We start from the raw sequence: 21,585 nt of genomic DNA, 5'->3' as shown, positions 1-21,585 counted from the left end.
CAAATGGAATTCATTTTGTTTTTAAACTTTTTAGATTATATCATATTATTTATCAATTATTCAAAGTTTTCGTTCGATAATTTGATCTAAAACATATTTTTTCGTTTTTTATATTAACCCCATATATTACACCTTTCGTTTTTCATACATTAAGGTGTTTGATTTACCTCATTGGCATGTTTTTGTCATTAAAAAATTGTACTTAGAATTGATCCCCGTGCATCGCACGGGTGAGTTACTAGTTATATATAATGTAGAGTTTAATTAGGTTAACATCTATCAAAAAATATTAATTAATTAGTCTTGTATAAATTTCGACATGCATGCATATATAGAAGCCCTAGTTTAATTTGTTGTCCTAGGTACTGTCAGTACTCACATCTTTTATTATTGCTGATGTGCATAACAACCTTTTAATTTCCATTATTGGCATAAACATACAACCTGATTAAATTTGAATGAGAAAAATACGGGAAATTAGATGCTACAATTATTTACATTTTAGATAATTTGAACCGTAGATCTACATATAATCTCACACACACACACACTCATGTGTATGTGTGCTTAATTAATGGTTGAGTAGTTATTTAATTAAATCTAAGATTTAAATCCATTCAATGTAATAACCAGGTGTAGCATCTAACTTTCAAAAAAAAAATACATTTATACAAGCAATAATTATAATTTAATATTTGAGTACTGGTGGATCGGAATATGTGGTATTACTAGCTTCCAGCTGCACAAATTAATTGATTCTAAAAAAAAAAAAAAAGAGAGCATGTAATTATTATTAGGTTCTTATTCTCAATTCTACTGCTGGGAATTTTTCTAGCTTTTTATCTCTCTTTGCATGCATTTGTAGACTTAAAATATGATACTGCTTAAATTATTATAAGCTAATACATGTTTAATTAGAGTAAGCTAATTAGTAATGTGGTTTTGTTTTGTTAAATGAAACATTTCGGGCTCAGCTATAAATAGACCTTATCGGAGGAGAGAAGCCCTTCAAACAACTTCCCCTTCCCTTCTCCGATCCTTATTGTTTTCTTCAAATTAAAAACATGTTTTTAGATCTGTATCTATATATATATATATATATATATATATATATATATATATATATATATATATATATCTATATATATATATATATATATATCTATATCTATATATATATATATATATATATATATATATATATATATATATATATATATATGATATGTATGATATGATATAGGGTGATCGATGAATAAGTAGTGGTATAATATGGTGATGAGCTGACAGAAGATAGAGAGCACAGATGATGAGAATACAACTAATTTATGTATCTCAATCTTTGTGCTCTTCTACTCTTCTGTCATCACCTTCTCTCTCTTCAATTCATCCTATACATATATATAGTTTCTCTCACTACTTCTCATTTCATCACATACATGTACATATATATAGTCTCATTTTCGACTTGCGTTATGTATTTCGAGATTTTTTTTTTTTGGGGGGGGGGGGGGAGTTGTTGACAGAAGATAGAGAGCACGGACGATGATGTGTGAATGGAGTTTGCATCTCATTCGTTTGTGCTTTCTATTCTTCTGTCATCACTCTTAAACCCTTTCCTTCCAGGATTTCACGGTGCAATATATATATATTAACGTTGTTTTCGTTCTTAACATGATCGTTACCTTTTTTCATTTTCTTGTTTTTGTTCTTCCGATCCTCCTATCTATTTGTGTTATGTTATGATTTTGGTATATTGGCCTAGGTACTTCATGGAGCTTATTAGATGCTGCATTTGGTAATCTACAATCGATGGTTTTTAACCGTTGACGGGATTAAATAAGTAAGTAATCGATCACCCAAGCAAACATTATATGTATATATGGGTATGTGTGTACTTATGTTAATTCATATCATCGATTAAAAATTACTTGATGTATTTCACCAAATACTGCATCAAATAACCTGCACTTCATCGTTATTACTTTTATCATTCAACGTGGCGTTAGGGTATATATTTATTCAAGATAGTATTTCCACACAGAAATATCATTCGAATTGAAGTTTGATCACCAATTCGATTGAGTAGTTCCAATTGGATAATTTTTATTGCGTATTCATTCAAAAAAATAGTGTTCTTCTCTGAGGTGTAATTACAATTTCTCGTACTTCAAAAATGTTACATATATCACCAGTACACAATTTTTTTTTTTTTATTATGAAGCCATAGTAAATAATAGGATTTATCGTTGCAAAACAGTATTTGCTACTATCGTTTATCGTAGCAAAGTTTTTTTCACGCCCGTATTTGCTATGGAGAAAATTCATAGGAAAATCGTAACAAACAACTTTTTACTACGAATTTGATATCTTACACTACTAATTTGTGTAATGAAAAAAAAAATTATTTTTCTACTAGTGTATATTCCTTCAAGTTTAATTTTAAGTAAAAATTAAATTTGACTCATTAACTTAGTGATATTTTTATTTTACTAAATATTTAAGGTGCGTGCATACAGAATAATGTTAAAAAAAAAAGTACTTATTTGAAATACATTTATCATATACAGTTAAACCTCTATAAATTAATACAGTTGGAACCATTAAAATTTTATTAATTTAGTGAAATATTAACTTATCGATAAATTAATAATTATTAATTTATACATTAATTAATAACTTATTAATTTACGATATTACTTTTATTATTATTTTCAATAAATGCATTTTTTTTTTTAATTTTTTACGTGTATATTATTCATTGTATCATTAGTTCAATGCACTATAGAGCCCGTTTCACGAATGGAAACTCTTAAAACAGTAATTGTATAGAACGATTTATGTTGACTTATGAGAAAACTATACTGAAAGTTCTAACCATGTTAAGAAAAGTGAGGGACGAGATTGATGGTAATGTGAGTTTCTACAAGAAACAAGCGATGTTAAGCCTTCATAGATCTATAAAATACGCATTGTACCATGTAATTTAAGAATTATTTGTATGCATTATTAATTTATATATTATATGGGGCTTCTTAAAATTTTCGAAACTGTACTATCTTATAAATTTAGTGAATTATTAATTTAGCACGTTGTCCCCAAGTCGGGACCGGAAAAATTTATTATTTAAGCGAGATTATTAATTTATCGGGTGATATAAACTTAAAAAAATAGTGAAATAAAAATAGAAAGGACGTGTGAGCATAACAACAAAACTTGAAAGATGAACACGTGTCAGCACAGCAACAAATCCTTGACAGCTGCTATCTCCATATCGCCACCCCTGATTCGAATTCAAATATAAGCACCGCTCTTGCGTGCCGAATTAATTAATTCCTAAAAAAAATGGCATTTAGGAGAAATTCGCCCCCGCCGCCACCACCACCAACTCCGGCGAATCCTTTTGCTCCGCCACCATCGGCACCCATGTTTGATCCCGGACCACCACCTCCACCTCCACCGCATAATTATTACGCGCCGCCGCCGCAACCAATTCCAGTTCCTTTACTACCTGGTATGCCACCATACAGTACCATACTTCCAGTACATCCAGCAGGACCCCCATCCCCACCCCCACCCCCACCACCCCTGGTCTACACTATTGATAATCTTCCTGTGCCACCGCCGCCCCACTACGGCCAGCCCCCACCACCACCACCTCCTCCTGTGTTCCGCCATCCACCGCCGCCTTACTATTACTGAATCGAGCTGGCTTGTCTCTGTTTAAATCCTTAAAATGTAGAATTGAATTAGATTTTTCACCTTTTTTTTCTCTTTTATAAATCTTGTAAATTACTTCCCGGTCCTCTCTTTTGTATAGACTTTTCATTTTCGGATTTTTTGTATTTTCGAATATTTGTAATTTTGTTTTTTTTTTTTTTTTTTTTTTGTGTATGACTAATATTATGTTTGTACCTTCATGATCATCATAAGGTAATGTTTTTTGATTATGATTAGGTTTATCGTCAAATTGGGGAATTAGGTTAGGGGCAGGATTCGAACCCCACGAACCCCATATCTCTACTCTAAGGTGCCGTTTGGTTGCCAGGATAAGCCATAATTAACTAAATAGTTGGATTTAATTTGATGTTTGATATTTCCAATAAATTATCGGTTGACCTGTCAAAATTATATAATTATGGCTTGTTTTGTCTTCTAATAAGTTTTTTTTGACGTTTCAAGCTCCAATAAAATAAGTTCATTAGATTATTTAATTTTATCTTGGCTAATCTTATCTTGTCAATTAAACGGGACCTTAATAGTAGTTAATAGTAGTTAAACAAAGCTTAACGCGCATTTTTGTTCAACGATCTGTAAACAACTAAACGGGACCTTAATAGTAGTTAATAGTAGGGGTAATGATATACGCAGGCCAAATTAAACATTCATGCACTTTTTTACCATGATTTTTTACCTTTTTACCATAACTATTTACCTTTTGTACTATTCATATGCACAAAATCGGACTTTTTTTTTATTCATGTGCTCGTGTGAATTTACGCGAGCACTTGGCAAGTGGTCGTGTGAATTTACGCGAGCACTTGGCAAGTGCTCGCGTAAATTCACGTGAGCACATTAACAATTTTTTTTTTTTTTTTTAACCCACTCGTGTGATTTCACACGAACAGAGAAGATATGCTCGTGTGAAATCACACGAGCAGAACGTCTCGTTCGTGTGAAATCACACGAGCAATTAAAAAAAAAATTGTTAATGTGCTCACGTGAATTTACGCGAGCACTTGCCAAGTGCTCGCGTAAATTCACACGAGCAGGCCAAAGTCCGATTTTTTTCGTTTTTTTTTTTCGGATTCGTAATCTACATAACAAGAGGATCGTAAAAACGTAAAAATTACCTCCGATCTGTTGACGATTTGCACGGGCTTTGCGAAAGAAAATCGAAAGGATAGAGAGAGTTTTTGAGTTTTTTACCTTTTGTTTTTTGAGAAATGGTAAAAAATATGCCTGAATGTTTAATTTGTGCCTGCACAAATCATTTCAGTAATAGTAGTTAAACAAAGCTTAACACGTGTTTTTGTTCAACAATCTGTAAAATTCGGCTCGAATTCGAGTTGCATTAGGGAAAAATAGATAATATACATCAAAAGTCAAACTCGATTCGTGTTCAGTTTGATTAATATGTCTTCGAGCTCGACTCACTCGACCCAATTCATGTGCTCTGCTCGACTAAAGTGCCCATTCAAGTAAACTAATTAGCTCAAACACAACTTCGAACGCCTGATAAAAAATTTCGAACAAGAATATGTTCGGCTAGATTCTATTCGTTACAACTCGATTAGTTACACCCTGTGGATCGGATTTAAGCGTACTTCTCATGCCAACTCTTTTCGTATGTCTGCACCGGTCCCCTCAAACAATCTCTGTCGCGCAATTGTTGCCTGAAAATTCAAAAATTGAAAAAAAAAACATCACACATCACTAATAATATCAATCAGATAAAAACCTAGAAAATTTTACTTGTGGAAATCAAATCAAATTAGGAAAAATAATGAAACCTGTTTTGTCCAATTAGTGGAGCACGTGACCACAGACAACAATATGGATTGAACTATCGAACCCATATTCAACCCGACCCAAAGACCCGTTCCTCGTAAATGGAGCACAAAACCGAGGACCAGCGCCGTAGGTAGACCAACGACATAGTACGCTCCAAGATTTACGTATGCGCCGACATGTTGCCATCCACTCCCTCTCGCCACTCCTGAATTTGAATTTCGAAATAAATTTGAGGTGAATTAGATAATTTTAAACGGTGTTAACGGGTCGACCCATTTTTTGTACCTGAAAGAACGGCTTGGATGCAGTCCATTGCAATCAAGAGACAGAGGAAAGGGGTGATCGCCCCCATGTAGTCCACGACTTCCTTTTCGTTACTGAAAGCGTATCCGAGGAAACTGCGGCAGCTTAGGAGAATCGTGCATGCCAAAATTGCTTCGGTTATTGAGAGAGTGTTTGCTGCCCAGACAGTTGCCCGAGCTCTCTCCGGGCATCCTGCCCCAAGTTCGTTCGAAACTCTCGTGCTGCGAACATTGGATATATAAATATCAAATAAAATAAATGATCATTGATCACTTGAACATGGTATCAGAGTCAGTCCCACAAATATTGGAAATATAAATATCAAATAATTCAACGGCAAACATGGGACACAAACACACGCTCTATATATATATATATATATATATAGAAAAGATTGAAAAGGGGCTAACCTCGCAGCAGCACCAATCGAATAAGGTATGAAGTAATGCATTGAAGCAACCAATAGGCTGTGGAAAAGAATCATAAACAAGAAACTTCTAATCATCGAACCTCAAAAACAAAAACAAAAGAAAAATCATCGAAAATTAGAGGATTTAGGACTAAAATTTAATGTTACCATATAGAAAGAACCGAGGTTTCGAGTTGTGGATTCGGCAGAAATCCAGACAGCAGCACTACTATTTCACATGTCCACCATTCCAAACTACACATACACATTAACCATCATCGATATTTCACATACTACACAACATAAAAAAAAATGCAGCAAAATCAAGAATCGAGATATAGAAAATTACCAAACCATAACCGTTGAAGGGACAGCAAAGCAAGAAAACTCCCTCAAACTAGGCATAATATCTTTTGAAAATGAAGCGTAATTCGTACTCTTGCAGTTCGAAGAGTACTTAATGTACACAACGAGCAACACCACATTAAACGAATAAGACAAACCAATCGTAAACGCAGCCCCAGCAGCTCCAAATCCAGCCTTAAACACTAAAGCCCAACAAACAGGCACATGAAAAACGAGAGCCGCGACTGAACTCCAAAGCATCGGGAAAATCAAACTCTGAGTCTGCAAATATCTTATCAGCGACTGAAGAATAGCGTAAGGAAACAACGCTGGGATTAGCCAAACAGCGTATTTGCCAGCTTCGATTGAGATTGAAGAATCTTGCCCCATAAGTATCAGCAATTTGTCCATGAATATCCATACGAGAGATATCGGTAAGCAGACGAAGAGGAGACATACGATCGAAGCGTAAGTGTAGGCTCCGATCTTTTCGTATTGCTTCGCTCCGAAGGCTTGCCCGCATAACGTTTCCAGTGCACTTGCCATTCCAAACTGTTTTAATTAATTACAAGTGAGAAATAATTGGGGGTTTTGTAATACAAAATCAATAAATTGATGAAACAAGAGCATCTTTCCAGAATACAGCAATTATTTTCTACATCTACACACACACACACAAATACACACACATTAATTAGGTAGAGAGAAAAGTGCCCTGTTTTTTTGAAGTTCGATCGAACTCTAATAATTTAATGAAAAAAGGGGAACTAGCTAGAGAGAGAGAGAGAGAGAGAGAGAGAGAGAGAGAGAGAGAGAGAGAGAGAGAGAGAGAGAGAGAGAGAGAGAGAGAGAGAGAGAGAGAGAGAGAGAGAGAGAGAGAGAGAGAGAGAGAGAGGGAGTTTACGAGAATACTGAGGCCGGTGACGTTGGCGAATGAGGTGGCGACGGCGGCGCCGGAGAGAGGGAGTTCGCCCAGGTGGCCCACCATCATCATCGATGCAACCCTCGACAGAGACTGGGATACGGTCACCACCACCATTGGTGCTGCTATGTAACTCACCTTCTTCAGCTCTTCCACGAACAGCTCCCGTGTTGGTGCGGCGGCGGCGCGAAGCAACGCCTCCTCCATGACAAATTAAAAGACCTGATGAAGCTACTTTGGAGTTCGGTGGTGGTGGGACAAAAGTGAAAAAGGTAGTGAGTGACTCGTAGCGGTAGTATTTAATTAATTTATTTATAATCTTTTTTACATGAATTTTAATGTGTAGTGGTGAGTGAGTGAGTGTCCATTATTACAACACACTCGGTTGATAATGTTTGGTTTTATTTGGAAAGTAATTATATTGGTGTATTTTTGGAGAAGAATACAAAATCTTCTTACACGTGTGGATGTGGATGTATTGACTAATCCAAATATTAGGGTAAATTACGAATTTGACGAATTACGAAAAAAATTCTCATGTTGGGTAATTGCGACCAGCATCAACTGTGAATCTTTTTATACGTGCACATTGGAGGTATTAAATTTAGTGGAATCTTCCAAATTATATGGAATATTCTCCAGTTTGTATCTGTTTTCAATCATTCGAGATCCACATTTGGAGAAACAAGATGATCCATTAGATGTGTTACGTAGCTTGTAAATATCAGATTGTGGTGTATTAGAAATTGCAGTTTTGGCACAAAACGTTGATTACCAAAACATAAGGTATTTTTTTCATAATTTGACATTACCCGATGACGGGTGACCATAATTTATCCAATATTAATTGTGGGGGTGTGATGAAATAATATAGTAACTGTTGGTAATATAATGATACTCAGTATTTTGTACAAAACAAATCCACCCTAGTAGATAACAAGTTATTTTGGGTTGAAAAAGACGAAAAAATCCTTATGTTAGGCATGTGTAATTTACGTACGCCGAAATATGCCAAGATTCGCCTGGAAATTAGCTCTTAGTGGTTAAGTGGGTCAAAATAACGAGTTTGGTAATGCCCGTACAATATTTTTCCTTGATGTGGCAAAGTGTAAACGGGGCAACGTAATTGTTGCAAAATGCTATTAACCCATAAAATAATAAATCATACACCAAAAACTAGTAAATAATATCAATAATGTTCATTGGCATAATCTTCATTAATCCATCCATTCAAATGGGCTGGTTTTCATCTGGGAATTTCTCAGTAAAGATTCTCCGCCTTGCTTCCTCTGCCTGTACAATAACAAATGCAACAAATCAAACACTAAGAAATATGACGGGAAATTCGAGACGAAAGAAGCAAGTAACTAAATACCTGTTTTTCCCAGTTTGTTAGAGCTGTTATTAAACAAAACGATAAAGATTGCACCGTTGCGCCTGCTACTAATCCACTCCAAAGCCCCTCCCCTTTTAATTTCAAAACAAATCCCAATAGTAAAGCAACCGGTATTCCGACTAAATAGTATGCCCCGAGATTCACATAAGCCCCTATATGTTGCCATCCGCTACCTCTAGCTACTCCTGCAAAAAATAATCGAAGTATTTATTTAATGATGAATTTCAAATTTTCCGGACTAGTTTAGAAACGAATGTTGGAATTAATAAGAGAGAGCACCTGAAAGTACGGATTGTAAGCTGTCCATGATGATTGAGAGGCAGAGAAACGGAATCATTTGTTCGACGCCATTGACAACTTCCATTTCTTGGCTAAATGCAAATCCAAGTATAGTACGACAAATGTAGATTGTTGTACTGGCGACAAGAAATTCTGCTACTGCCAGAACCAAGACTGCACCGAGAGCGACTTTGGCTGCCTCTGGTTTCCCTGGTCCTAGCTCGTTCGAGATCAGAGTACTAGAAAGACAAATTCATTATTTAATTCTGATTTTAGAGCATAACTTAATAGCGTATTTTATCTCATACAAGGACAAACCTTGCAGCAGCACCAAAAGAATAAGGTATGTGATAGTGCAGTGAAGTAATCGTCAAACTGCAAACAAGGAGAAGTACACAATTACAAACAAACATACTCTAAAACCGTAATTCCTTAGGCCTTGTTTGGTTGTTAAGATAAGCCAAGATTAATATAAACATTAGATTTTATTTGGAGCTCACAATCATGGAAAAATGAGATATACAATTGGGTATTATAAGCGATACCATATAGAAAGAACTGATGTCTCCAGTTGCGGATTCGGCAACATTCCCGAAAGCAAAATCACTAGCTCCAACGACCACCACTCCAAACTGTATGCTCGACATTATTAAGAAACAGACAATATGATTTATGTGTGAAATGTAAAATCGATATGAAAAATAAGAAAGAGTTCTATACTAATAATTACCAGACCATCACAGCAGAGGGGACAGCAAATCGAAAGAACTCTCTCGTAGTTGCAAAAACATCTCTCGAAAGAGACGAACGTGTTTTCTTACAAGTCGAAGAGCACTTCACGTAAAGCACAAGCACAACGACGTTAAACCAATACGAAATCCCGATAGAGAGAGCAGCTCCACCACTTCCGAGATCGAACTTGAATACGAAAGCCCAACAGAGGGGTAGCTGTAGACACAAAGATGCTAACGAGCTCCAAAGCATAGGCAGAATCAAACTTTGAGTCTGCAAGTAACGGACCAAAGACTGAAGAACAGCGTAAGGGAACAGCGTCGGGATTAGCTGGATCGCGAATTTGCCTGCTTCGGCCGAGATTAATGGATCTTGGCCCATGAATATTAGAATCTTCTCTGTGTAAATCCACAGGATCGAAACTGGTACGCACACCAGAAAGAGGCATAGTGTGGCCCCGTAAGTATATGTTCCGACTCTACGGTATTGCTCCGCTCCGAAAGCCTGCCCACACAGGGTTTCCAATGCACTAGCCATGCCAAACTGCTTAACAGAGTGTATTAGGAACTTATTGCCGTGTGTGTGTGTGTGTGTGTGTGTGTGTGTGTGTGTGTGTGTGTGTGTGTGAGAGAGAGAGAGAGAGAGAGAGAGAGAGAGAGAGAGAGAGAGAGAGAGAGAGAGAGAGAGAGAGAGAGATTTACGAGTAAGCTGAATCCGGTGACGTTACAGAGAGAGGTGGCGATAGAAGCACCGGAGAGAGAGAGTTTGCTGACATGGCCCAACATGAACATCGGCGACACCCGAAGAAGGAACTGCGACACAGTCACAACGATCATCGGCAACGCAATAAAATTAACTCGATTGAACTCGCCGGCGATCGGCCCCCACCGCCGATTCTCCTCCCCCTTCAGTAACGGCACTTCCTTTTCCATATTAGGGTTTTTTTTTCTTTTCCTTTTCAATTCCGCCTAAATTGAAGTATGATGCAACGAGGCCTAATAATAACTGCCGTTTCCGTAGAGCAAAAGAGATTACGATAATCGAGTTCCTCCATAAGAGATTACCGAGATTATCTACTGCATTGACCATGGGTTCTGATGGTGAAATATTATGATGCATTTGAATATATATCTCACTGGAAATCAGAATTGCCCTACTGGAACTTCATTCATGCATTAATCCTCGTTTCGTGTGTAATACAGTAATTGATGTTATCTGAAATTGACGGGACGGGTAATTTGCATTCTGCACCCTCAAATTACATACTTTTGTCACTTTACACCTTTATATTAAAACAATACCACTTTCCACCCTCCATTTAAATTTACTCTCTTCACTATCATTATTTTCAAACTAAAAAAACTCATTCCATTCACAATCTCTGCCCACCATCATCCCCAATGGCACCGCCGCCCCATTGTCGGTCACCATCCATCACCGGGACCGGTCCTAGGGTTCGGGAAGGAGGCGAAGACAACAAATGAGTCCCTTAGTTTTTCTTTTCGTGTGTGTTAAAGACCATTTCACATTCGTTTTTCATGTGATGCGAGTGTGGGGTAAAAATCGAACGCATCGGATCGAAATTAGTACTTTTAGAATATATTTTTTGATTTCAGTTTCCGACGTTGACTTTTTTTTCTCTACTACGTGATTAAATCCCAAATCAATCATATATACATGCCTAACAAAACTGACGATGGAACCAATATATATTAATATTTGCACTCAAGTACAATTCAGACAACATGTTTTTGGCACTGTACACAAGCTCACTTCACTAATCAGTAATCACTATTCACATTCAGCAAAAATTTCAACATCCCAGTAAGTTACTTTCGTAACTTTCCAGGCTGCCGCCACCCCACCACCACAACCACCTCCTCCCGGCCGGGTTTCGAATACTAATTTTCCTTTATAATTGTTTGTTTCTTTACATTTCCCGTGTGCAATGCTTTCTTGAATCATTTTCTTTAACACGTCTCCACCAATTTTCAAGGCTCGATTCGACCTGGATATCCTCCAGAAAAACTCCTGCGTCGTATTATTACAATTGCCTGTAGAATGATCCAGGGGGTTGAATAAGATCGTCAGCTATATTAAAATTTGTCCCATAATAATAAAACAAAAAAAAATAAAAAAAATTGGTGAAATTTTAACCAAACAAATAATCAAACTAAATAAAGACCTGTTTATCCCAGTTTGTGAAGCAAGTCACTAGCGAAAGTGCGATAGATTGTACAGTTGCTCCAGCTGCAAGTCCAGTCCAAAGGCCTTTCCCGTTCAGATCAAATACAAACGCAAGAAGTAAAGCCAACGGTGTACCCACAAGATAATACGACCCTAGATTCACATAGGCACCTATATGCTGCCACCCACTACCTCTCGCTACCCCTAAACGAACAAAAGAAGATATTAATAATTTTTCGATTTTTTTTTTCCTTTTTGTTGACGAAGGAACTCACAGGCACATATGTGCTTACCTGAAAGTACAGCCTGTAAGCCATCCATGATAATAGAAACGCTAAGAAACGGTGCCATTTGTTTGACATATTCGACAACTTCTTTCTCCTGGCTAAACACATAGCCCAGTATAGGACCACAAATCACAACAAGAATGCTGGCTAATAATAACTCTGCTATTGACAGAACCAACACTGCGTGGAGAGTTACTCTGGCTGCTTCCGGTTTACTTGCTCCAAGCTCGTTCGATATCACAGTGCTGGAATATATAAGAATAAAAATTCTTGTTTTAGTTTACAAAGTCGAATGTTTAACTGTCTTGCGTGGTTGTAATTCTGTATATACTTTTTAAATTTGTTAACCCAAATTAATGAGAATATGTGTCAAGAACTGACCTTGCAGCAGCACCAAAAGAATACGGTATGTGATAGTGCAAAGTCGAAATGGTGAAGCTGCAAACAAGTCAAAGTAGATAAGTTTAGATATATTCATAAATATATATATTCTCCGATTTTCCAATCATTAAAAAAAATGGATACCATATAGAAAGAACTGATGTCTGTAATTGTGGATTTGGCAATATGCCCGACAACAAGAATATTAGCTCGAACGACCACCACTCCAAACTGCAAATATGGGCAACTAAAATAAATACGATATGTATTTGACCGTTATATGACAACACCAAAATAAATACGGAATTGCTTGTAAAATAAAATGACTGCTTAATCAGAAAGTTGTTGGATAATCAAAAGACCATGAAAGTGGAATTACCAAACCATAGCGGCAGAAGGTATAGCAAGTTGAACGAACTCCCTCATAGTTGCAAGAGCGTCCATCGATAATGAAGGACGGGTTTTATTGCAGGACGAAGAGTACTTCACATAAAGCACAAGCAAAACAACATTAAACCAATACGAAATCCCGATCGAATATGCTGCTCCACTGTTTCCAAGATTCAACTTAAACACAAATGCCCAACACAGAGGTAACTGAAAGAACAGAGATGCTAACGAGCTCCAAACCATCGGAAATATCAAACTCTGGCTCTGCAAGTAACGAACAAGACACTGAAGAATCGCATAGGGAAATAGCGTCGGGATTAGCTGTATTGCGAATTTTCCTGCTTCGGCCGAGATTAACGGGTCTTGGCCTGTTAATAATAGCAGCTTCTCTGTGAAGATGAACAGAAGAGAAACTGGTAGGCACACTATAAATAGGCATAAAATAGCTCCGTAAGTGAAAGTTCCTACTTTTATGTACTGTTCGGCTCCATATGCCTGCCCGCATAGGGTTTCCAATGCACTAGACATTCCAAACTGCAGAGCAAAATTGAAATTATTTTCTTCATCTACTAAATTTACGTGTATATAATTTTCAACTATTTAATCAAATTGGAGATATAATTAAGGTTTTAAATTTTGTAGAGAAGCCCCCTCAATTTGAACTTATTATGAAGATGACGAATTTCTGATTGAAATAGTAGGGTTTTTGAAAAACATAAAAAAAAATTGGGGAAAACTGGAAGGGGGTGGGGGCTTACGACAACACTGAATCCGGTGACATTGCAGAGAGAGGTGGCGATGGAGGCGCTGGATAATGAGAGTTGATCCAAATGGCCGAGCATGAACATGGGCGAAACACGCAGCAGAAATTGTGAAACCGTCACCACTATCATCGGCAGAGCGATCCAATTCACGCGATTCAGCTCCCCGGCGAACGCGCCACCCCACGCGATTTTGCCGCCGCCGTCGCCTCCGCCGCTCTTCTGCTTCGGCGGTTTCGGCACTAGTATTTCCAGCTCCACCTCCATTTTGTTTTTTTTCTTGCGGAAAGGACAGAATTGAAATTTTGTTTTTTGTTTTAATCTTTTTGATCGAAACTTTGCCTTTTTCTATTTGGCGAATCGATTGCTTAAAACTTAAAAGCTAAAATGAATTTTGAACTCTTCAAAGTTCGTACAATGGGTACTTATAAGTTATAGTAACTTATAAGTTATAAAAATTCTGTTCTTCTTTGGGTCAACATATCAGCTAATTAATGACTACGAAAAGTCAACCGTAACATTTTGCCGCGTGTTTTGCCATTTGTTATTTTCTGGCATTTTCGAGGTTTTTTCTTTGAATTTGCTGAGAGTATTGGAATACGTTTACTCCAATAGAATAGTCCAAATTGATAATTCATTATTTTAAAATTCTTTGTCATAAATAAATAAATAAAGGAAAAAAGAAATAGCTCAAAACTCATAAATCCATGTGAAATATTTTTTATTTAACTTTTTTTCTCTTATTGAAGTGACAGGATTAGAGGTCTTCTTCTCGTATCTATCATCTATTAAACTTTGATCTAATCGTTTAATGGTATGATTTTCAATCTTATCTTTCTGCCGTGTCATAAAACTATATATATTAAGAAAAATATAATATACACGTGTGTTTATTACTTATTATATTACAAACTCTGTTGGTCAGATATTGCTATTCATTAATCGCATAACTGTATTATTTGACCAAAGTTCGAATTTTTTTTTATCATTTTTCTTATAATTTGTGAATTATTGAATGAGATCGAAATTTACTCTTGTGCATTCGAATAATTAGAGGCGTGTTTTGGGTACATGGTAGTCAAGTCGGGCTATATTAGTAGTGTCGAATGATTTTATTTATTTATTTTCTTTTTTCTTCAAAAGAGTTGTTAATTGGGTGTCGACCAAAAGAAAAAATTGCACCTAATTGCCTAGTTGATATATAAATAATTCTTATCGATAGATGGTAGCATGTGAATGAACTTCGCACAAAAATTAATGAATTATGCTAATCATGTTGCTGTAGAGTACGCATGCACAAAAGTTAGTGTACCTAATCTTGTGATTGAGCTAGTTTATTGTGTATTTATTTTATTTAAACCATCATTTGGCGGCAATATTGCTAATCATGTTTTCAAATGCTACACCTATTTCATTATTGTTGAAAAAATAATTCAAACGGTCTTGCAATGGATGATCTAACGGCTGGAGCTTGTCTCAATTGATCCAAGTTCGAATTCTCTTGTCAACGGTCGTGTTAGGTCGAGCTTGTCGCACGTTTTTAATTAGCCTAATGTAGTTTACGTCTCTTGTATAATTTTACAAGCTAATACGAGAGTATAAGTTTATGCAATGCACCTAAATGGTTGGTTGCATGTTCTTTTACTGAATGACTATTAAATTCGGATTGGAGCTGATCGACCGATTAAACCGGTTCACAATCCTATTTGTTGGTTGTGTTGGTTCATCATGCATGAATAAAACATAGAAATATATTTAGAGAAACAAAAAAATGGAAAAATACCAAAAATCATAAATCAACAATCAACAGTATGGCTTTCATATGATGTTTGAAAAATTGGAAAGATATCGTAATTAATTTGATTTGTGCATTATTCATAGGAATCTAATTACAATCTAACTAGAACTATTAATATGAGTATAACTCTATAATAATAATAATAATTATCATAATTATACTAACAAATACAAAAGAAAAAACGGGTTGAACCGAATTAATTAAATATCAATTAAATTGGTTGTCTCTACTCTTTCTCAAGAGTCAAGACTCAAGCGTGTCGCTTGGCCCGTTGAGCCTCATTAAATTATGGAGTATTAAAAGTGTGTATCAATTTTGGTACTTTAATTTGAATTTGTCCCATAGTTTAATTTTAATTTAATATTTCTTATAAGGTTGAATTATTTATAAATAATTAACCTAGTGTAACTTATACTTAGTTGTGTGTAATTTGCATGTTATTTTAGGATTTGTTCAGTGCTCCTTGAGTGATTACAGATTATCTTGTATCATTAATTAAAAAAAAAAAAAAAAAAAATTATTCAAAATTTGCATCCTCATTCAAAGACACCCAGGTAGCCGGTCACAAAATTTATTGCGGCACACAGGATCCCATCTCTTGAAAAATCTATGAAAATATCAATTTGATTGTAAACTGCAATTAGCCGCTAATACTTAATTACCAGTTCAGCCAGAAGTAAGAAGACAACTTAATGAAAAGAATTAGTAAATGCAACAAAAAAAAAAGTTGGAATCAATATTTAATTTCATTCTTTTCAAAAAAGGAAAAGATAACTTAATTAACTTCATATATATATATATATATATACATACAATATCAAGTTTGTGCTATATTATAAAACTCACCTGCAACTGCAACTACAACCAAAAAATTATGCATCTCATAAAAAAAACAAGTCATATATTATACATTAACCCTAGTTCGACATAACATATATTTAAATGGCGACGCGGACCTTGTTAGTGTAGAAGTAAAAGGAATCTGTATCCCCGCCGGCACCACGCGGCGGCAGGAGCTAAGAGGTGGAGACTTCCTCCACACTTGATTTTATCTCATTATATTATCCACGTGTGCAGGCGGAGCGGTAGATTTCTTTTATTTCCCCACTAACAAGGTCTGCTTCGCCATTTAAATATATATTATGTCGAACTAGGGTTAATGTATAATATATGACTTGTTCTTTTATGAGATGAAGAATTTCTTGTAGTTGTAGCTGGGTTTTATAATACAGCACAAGCTTGATTCGCTTCTTTGTTTTGTGTTAAAGATGAAATGACTTTATTCTTTTCCGTTTGAATGAGACATATTGGCTGTGTTTGGTAAGCTTTTGAGCTTCCATTTCCATTTTATTTTGGAGAAAGATGTTTTGGGAGAAGAATTTGAAAATTAATATAAGTTTGTTTGTGTTTTGAGAGGAGATAATTTGTACTGTAGCAAGTCAAATCATGTCTGAAAGGTGTTGGGGAAAATGTATTTTGGAAGAAGAATTTAAAAGATAAAGTGATTTGATTTTGTATTTTAGTGAAGACAATTTTCACTGTAGCGGTCAAATCATGTTTGTTAGAGAGATAAATATTTGAATTTGTTTTGGGGAAAGTTTTTGAAAATAGTGTAGAAAGATAATTTTTATTTTGGGGAAAATGTGAAAAGAATTTGAAAACGGTAACAAACATAGCCATTATTCTTTTCAAAAGTGAGTGGAGAAATGGATTCCTCATGAATTCTTCGAGTATTGCTTTTGCTTTTATGAGCTCGAGTTTGAGATATTTGTGTATTTTTTTTTTATTAATATTAATTATAATAAAAAAAATTGGAAATAAAAAGATGCCTTGTAATTTATTTTATATTAATTATATTTAAATAAATAAAAAAAGCTCGCGAACCCCACGAGAAACTAAATATGGGCTCAGACTCGGCTTGTCAAAAAGGTGGTAAACTGAAAACAAAATTAGTTTACTCGAACAAACTCTGTTATTAATAAGAGGGTAAAACCACCACTGGGAATGGTTAAATTACGAAACCGCCCCTTTTGTTTGGATAATTACAACAACTCCATCAACTATAAATTTTCTTCCACGTCCATCATTGTGGTTATAAATTTAATGGAATCTTCTAGATTATATGGAATATTTTTAATTTTGGACCCGTTTTATCCCATTCGAGCTTCACATTTTGAAGTTAGATGAGCATAAAATGTATTTTTTGGCTTGTACATAACAGATTGTGGTGCATCATAAACTTTGTTTTTGCTCAAAATGAGTTCAAATTAGAGAACATTCCACACCATAAGGTGGAGATGTAAGAAGATTCATAGTCGATGGGGAGATGTAATTATCCAAACATGAGGGATTTTTTCGTAATTGACCATACCTCAGGGTGTAATTTACCCTTAATAAGAAGAAAAAAAAAAGTAGTAATAATTTATATAATTATTATATTGACAACTCGGCCCAAAAAAGAAGCTTCAAATTTAACTAACCAAAGCCAAAGCCCAAGCCCATGGGAAAACAAAGTTGGTCCACGTGGCCTATAAGCCAAAGCCCATGGGAAAAAACGACTCAGTACAGCCTATCAGAAACACCCACGTGGCCGATTACAAATTTGTTGAGGCACACAAGATCCCATCTCTTTTGAACCAAAACCCTCCTCCCTCTACCCTCGTATTGCGACATCAACAAGCAGCCATTCCTTATTTGCAGGTAGCGCCTCTCTCTCTCTCTCTCTCTCTCTCCGTGCGTCTGTGTGTATTTTCTTCAGGAGATTTTTGGTACAGGGATTGAAATTAGTTAGTTTCTATGGTAATTTACTAACTAGTTGAAATTAGCAGTGAGTTTATTGTTAATTCCCCCTATTTACACAAAACAATGAAGAAACCAATTTGAAAAATCTGTGAAAATATTGATTTGAATTTAAACTGCAATTAGCCGCTAATACTTATTAGTTGTTACTATTTGAGCTAGAAGACACAATTTTATGAAAATAATTAGCAAGTGTGAATTTTCATTTCATTGTGATACTTGTAGTATCAGAATCATTATAACTGAGAAAAGATTGAGACTTTCCGGACCAAAAATATCAATGTTAATTGTTCGGCTATTACTCGATTTGTTTGTTAGCATTTTTCGATTTATTGTTTCTCTCTTTACTTTTGCAGTTGACGATACAAAAATGATAAAACGGCGATTCTACAGGCTCGAACATGGCGGCAGGGACGAACCCTCTGGATCTTCGTCTTCTTCCGACTCTGAAGTTGAGCCAGAAGCCACAGATGAATCGGGAGAAGAAGACGAAGAGGGCAATGTTGTATCGAAGTCGAGAGAGAACGAAGAAGCTTCCTCTTCTTCTGGTATGTGTATTATCGTATTTTTTTGGGAGCATTGTATACTTGTGTCGTTTCTTTTATTTGTCTTTTGTGTTTGCTTAACTAACTATATGGTTTTGTACTGCCATGAGTATTGCTTGATTTCTAGAATGCCATTTAATTGTATTATTTTTTCTCGACTACCGTCTGCTGCTCTCTGATGTTTACGAATTTGAAGTATGAAACCATGCTTCTTGCATATTAATTTTTTTCTTTTTCTTTTTTCACATGTATTCAGGTTATGAGAGCGAGGATAGTTCAATAAATGAAGTTAATCTTGACTCATCAGGTTAAATTTTTTAATGCTTTTCACTGATCACACATCTTATCTGTTCAGTTTCGTATGATTCATTGTGTCTATAAATTCATATTTCGGGTTACGACATTGGTTACAATTAGGGTTCCCAAAATCCGTGGTATTTTTTGCTTGACATAATTAATTCTATTACCACTGATAACTACTTTAGTGTTAATATGAATACCTTCTTGTGGTCATTCTTCTAATTCTATATTAAAGTAGCTTTTCGCTCGTTGATTTTGTGTGCAAATTCTTGAAGGTCAAATCTGTCCAAATAATATTTTCTGCACCAAGATATGCAATATCTTTATGATGCCAAAACCGAATGTCCTTTTGAACTTTATTTTCTTCTCTGTTCCGGCAAATATGTAGATTATAATACGATGATATTTTTGTTTCGGGTTTGCTATAGTTCCAAGTCGAGTTGTATCTATGTGTAGATCAATTATATGGATATCTTTTTGTACCATATGAAGCTTATTATGCTTCTTTCAGAATTTTCCCTAGTTTTTATTTCGGCATAAGAATGTAAAGCGAGTGTTTGTACTCTACCCCAAGACTTATCCAATGAAAAATTGGCATGACAAATATTTATCATTTTTTGACAATTTTGAATCAAATGGTCAACCTTATTCACGAACTTTCTTTCATTCATTCTTCTCTTACAAACAGAACCGATCTTTGCAGGTATACCCACAAGTGACGATGATACGTCGACACAAATTGGTGGGGAAAACATTCTAGCAAGTATTCCTATCGGTGAAGGAGACAACGTACTTGCCGGAGAAGAGCATACCCCTGAAGAGGAGGAAGAGACCCCCATTGATTTACCCGATTGGGTTTTAAAATGTAAATCGGTATACAAGTGCAGGCTGTGTCCGAGAATTGTCTGTTTGACAGAGGAAACACTAAAGGCTCACTTAAGCTCCAAGGCAAGCATTTTCGCTTTTCGCTAATTTTTCTCTCTCTGATCCCTTTCTTTTATCCATTTTCTTCTTGTCAAGAATAGATCCTAAAACCATTTGTCAAGAGTTTCATTCTTAATGCGCTTATTTATATTTTCAATATTCTTTGACTCGCCTTTTGGTAGTAAAATATAAACTCGACATGTCCCATGAACTGGACTCTTGTGACTTATCTACTACTGTCGGAAAAACTAACCTCAGCAACTTTCAATAGTTGTAGAGTTGTTTACCTATTTAAGTTGTCATACTCATATTCTGGATACTTGTTGCTAAAATTTTCCTCCGAGATTTTTTTTTTTTAATCTTTTTGGCATCCATCAACATATATTTCAATTTTGATTTTTAATCCAAAGTATATAATCTCATGAATGCTCTCTCAATTTGTGCTGCTCTGAGTTTCGATAACTTATAGTTTTGTGTCTCCTTCACAGAGACATGCCCGTTCGGACAAATTACGTAAAGAAGGGAGGCTTAAGCTTATGCTCAACGGCAGTGGACAACTTGAAGGCGAGTCAGACGATCCCGAGGCTGCAACCGTTTCTGGACGGGTAAAGATATCGTATTTATTGATAATTTTTTATGTTCAGTTTTTTTGGTTTTTTTTTTTTTTTTTTGTTGTTGTTGTTGTTGTCCTAATTTGACATGTGTTAAACGCAATAACCGTAACAGAAGTCAGCTGAGCGAAAGAAGAAGGGCGGCAAAGGACAAGGAAAACAGAAGAAGAGATCAAGACAAGTAAATGAATCCCCTATTAATGTTTCCACTGATTTTTTTAATTTATTTTTAATGTTTCGGTGATCCAAGTGTATTAACTCGACTTTCTTAATTATCGTAGGAAAGTAGGTTTGGGAAAGGAAGATCAAAAGGGAGGCGGGAGAAGAGACGGAAGAATGACGACTGAGACAAGTCTTCCAATTTTACCCTTAATTTACGTTGCAGTTTAAAATAGTTAGAATTGCGACAATACAATCAATCCCATGAACATGTGGACGACATATTTGTTTCTCTGTGATATTTTAACAATTTTGTAAGAGATTTAGCAGTCGAATGAGAGAACATGGATTGTTTCTTTGATTTTTGCGTTCTCGTTCTTTATTTTCATAATGTTCTTTTTCCCCTGGCTTGTTCGAACGCGATAAACCAGTGTCGAAAGGATATAACTAAATATAGTGGATCCCATATCTTAAAACCATCTTAGCTTGCTCTGTTATCAAACAAGTTGTTAATAAATCATGCCTCTACTAATGACATGTCAA

General features: G+C 35.6%; 4 protein-coding genes across 5 annotated transcripts; 1 reads left to right on the top strand and 3 right to left on the bottom strand.

Moving 5' to 3' along the window:
* Window positions 1–5,074: 5,074 nt before the first annotated feature.
* On the bottom strand, window positions 5,075–7,807 carry LOC105974059 (protein DETOXIFICATION 14). Its single transcript, XM_012999105.2, has 7 exons — window positions 7,476–7,807; window positions 6,576–7,123; window positions 6,395–6,481; window positions 6,228–6,284; window positions 5,800–6,038; window positions 5,514–5,719; window positions 5,075–5,396 (listed from the first exon to the last, which is right to left on the bottom strand). Exons 1-7 carry the CDS (start codon window positions 7,698–7,700, stop codon window positions 5,331–5,333), a joined length of 1,428 nt encoding a protein of 475 aa, XP_012854559.2. The 5' UTR covers window positions 7,701–7,807; the 3' UTR covers window positions 5,075–5,330.
* A 706-nt stretch (window positions 7,808–8,513) lies between these two features.
* LOC105975996 (protein DETOXIFICATION 14-like) lies at window positions 8,514–11,084 on the bottom strand. The gene is made up of 7 exons (XM_088821695.1): window positions 10,602–11,084; window positions 9,899–10,443; window positions 9,714–9,800; window positions 9,487–9,543; window positions 9,169–9,407; window positions 8,869–9,074; window positions 8,514–8,786 (listed from the first exon to the last, which is right to left on the bottom strand). The coding sequence occupies exons 1-7, from the start codon at window positions 10,830–10,832 to the stop codon at window positions 8,724–8,726; spliced, it is 1,428 nt and encodes a 475-aa protein (XP_088677821.1). The 5' UTR covers window positions 10,833–11,084; the 3' UTR covers window positions 8,514–8,723.
* Window positions 11,085–11,591: 507 nt separating this feature from the next.
* Window positions 11,592–14,340, bottom strand: LOC105974049 (protein DETOXIFICATION 14). Its single transcript, XM_012999096.2, has 7 exons — window positions 13,904–14,340; window positions 13,135–13,679; window positions 12,900–12,986; window positions 12,756–12,812; window positions 12,381–12,619; window positions 12,086–12,291; window positions 11,592–11,954 (listed from the first exon to the last, which is right to left on the bottom strand). Exons 1-7 carry the CDS (start codon window positions 14,171–14,173, stop codon window positions 11,892–11,894), a joined length of 1,467 nt encoding a protein of 488 aa, XP_012854550.2. The 5' UTR covers window positions 14,174–14,340; the 3' UTR covers window positions 11,592–11,891.
* Window positions 14,341–18,300: 3,960 nt separating this feature from the next.
* LOC105974034 (stress response protein) lies at window positions 18,301–21,403 on the top strand. 2 transcript variants are annotated; one of them, XM_012999076.2, is made up of 7 exons: window positions 18,301–18,404; window positions 18,860–19,051; window positions 19,305–19,355; window positions 20,052–20,296; window positions 20,761–20,877; window positions 20,999–21,064; window positions 21,165–21,403. In XM_012999076.2, the coding sequence occupies exons 2-7, from the start codon at window positions 18,874–18,876 to the stop codon at window positions 21,228–21,230; spliced, it is 723 nt and encodes a 240-aa protein (XP_012854530.2). In that variant the 5' UTR covers window positions 18,301–18,404; window positions 18,860–18,873; the 3' UTR covers window positions 21,231–21,403. The 2 variants fall into 2 exon arrangements, with proteins under 2 accessions (XP_012854530.2, XP_012854538.2); XM_012999084.2 differs by having other exon boundaries at window positions 18,398–18,503.
* The last annotated feature ends 182 nt before the right edge of the window (window positions 21,404–21,585 follow it).

Source organism: Erythranthe guttata, chromosome 8 (assembly GCF_056151865.1).
Source record: "Erythranthe guttata isolate IM_541 chromosome 8, IM_541, whole genome shotgun sequence".
Lineage (NCBI taxonomy): Eukaryota > Viridiplantae > Streptophyta > Magnoliopsida > Lamiales > Phrymaceae > Erythranthe > Erythranthe guttata.
The sequence above is the reverse complement of the archived record's forward strand: the minus strand, read 5'-3'. Positions and strand labels throughout refer to the sequence as shown.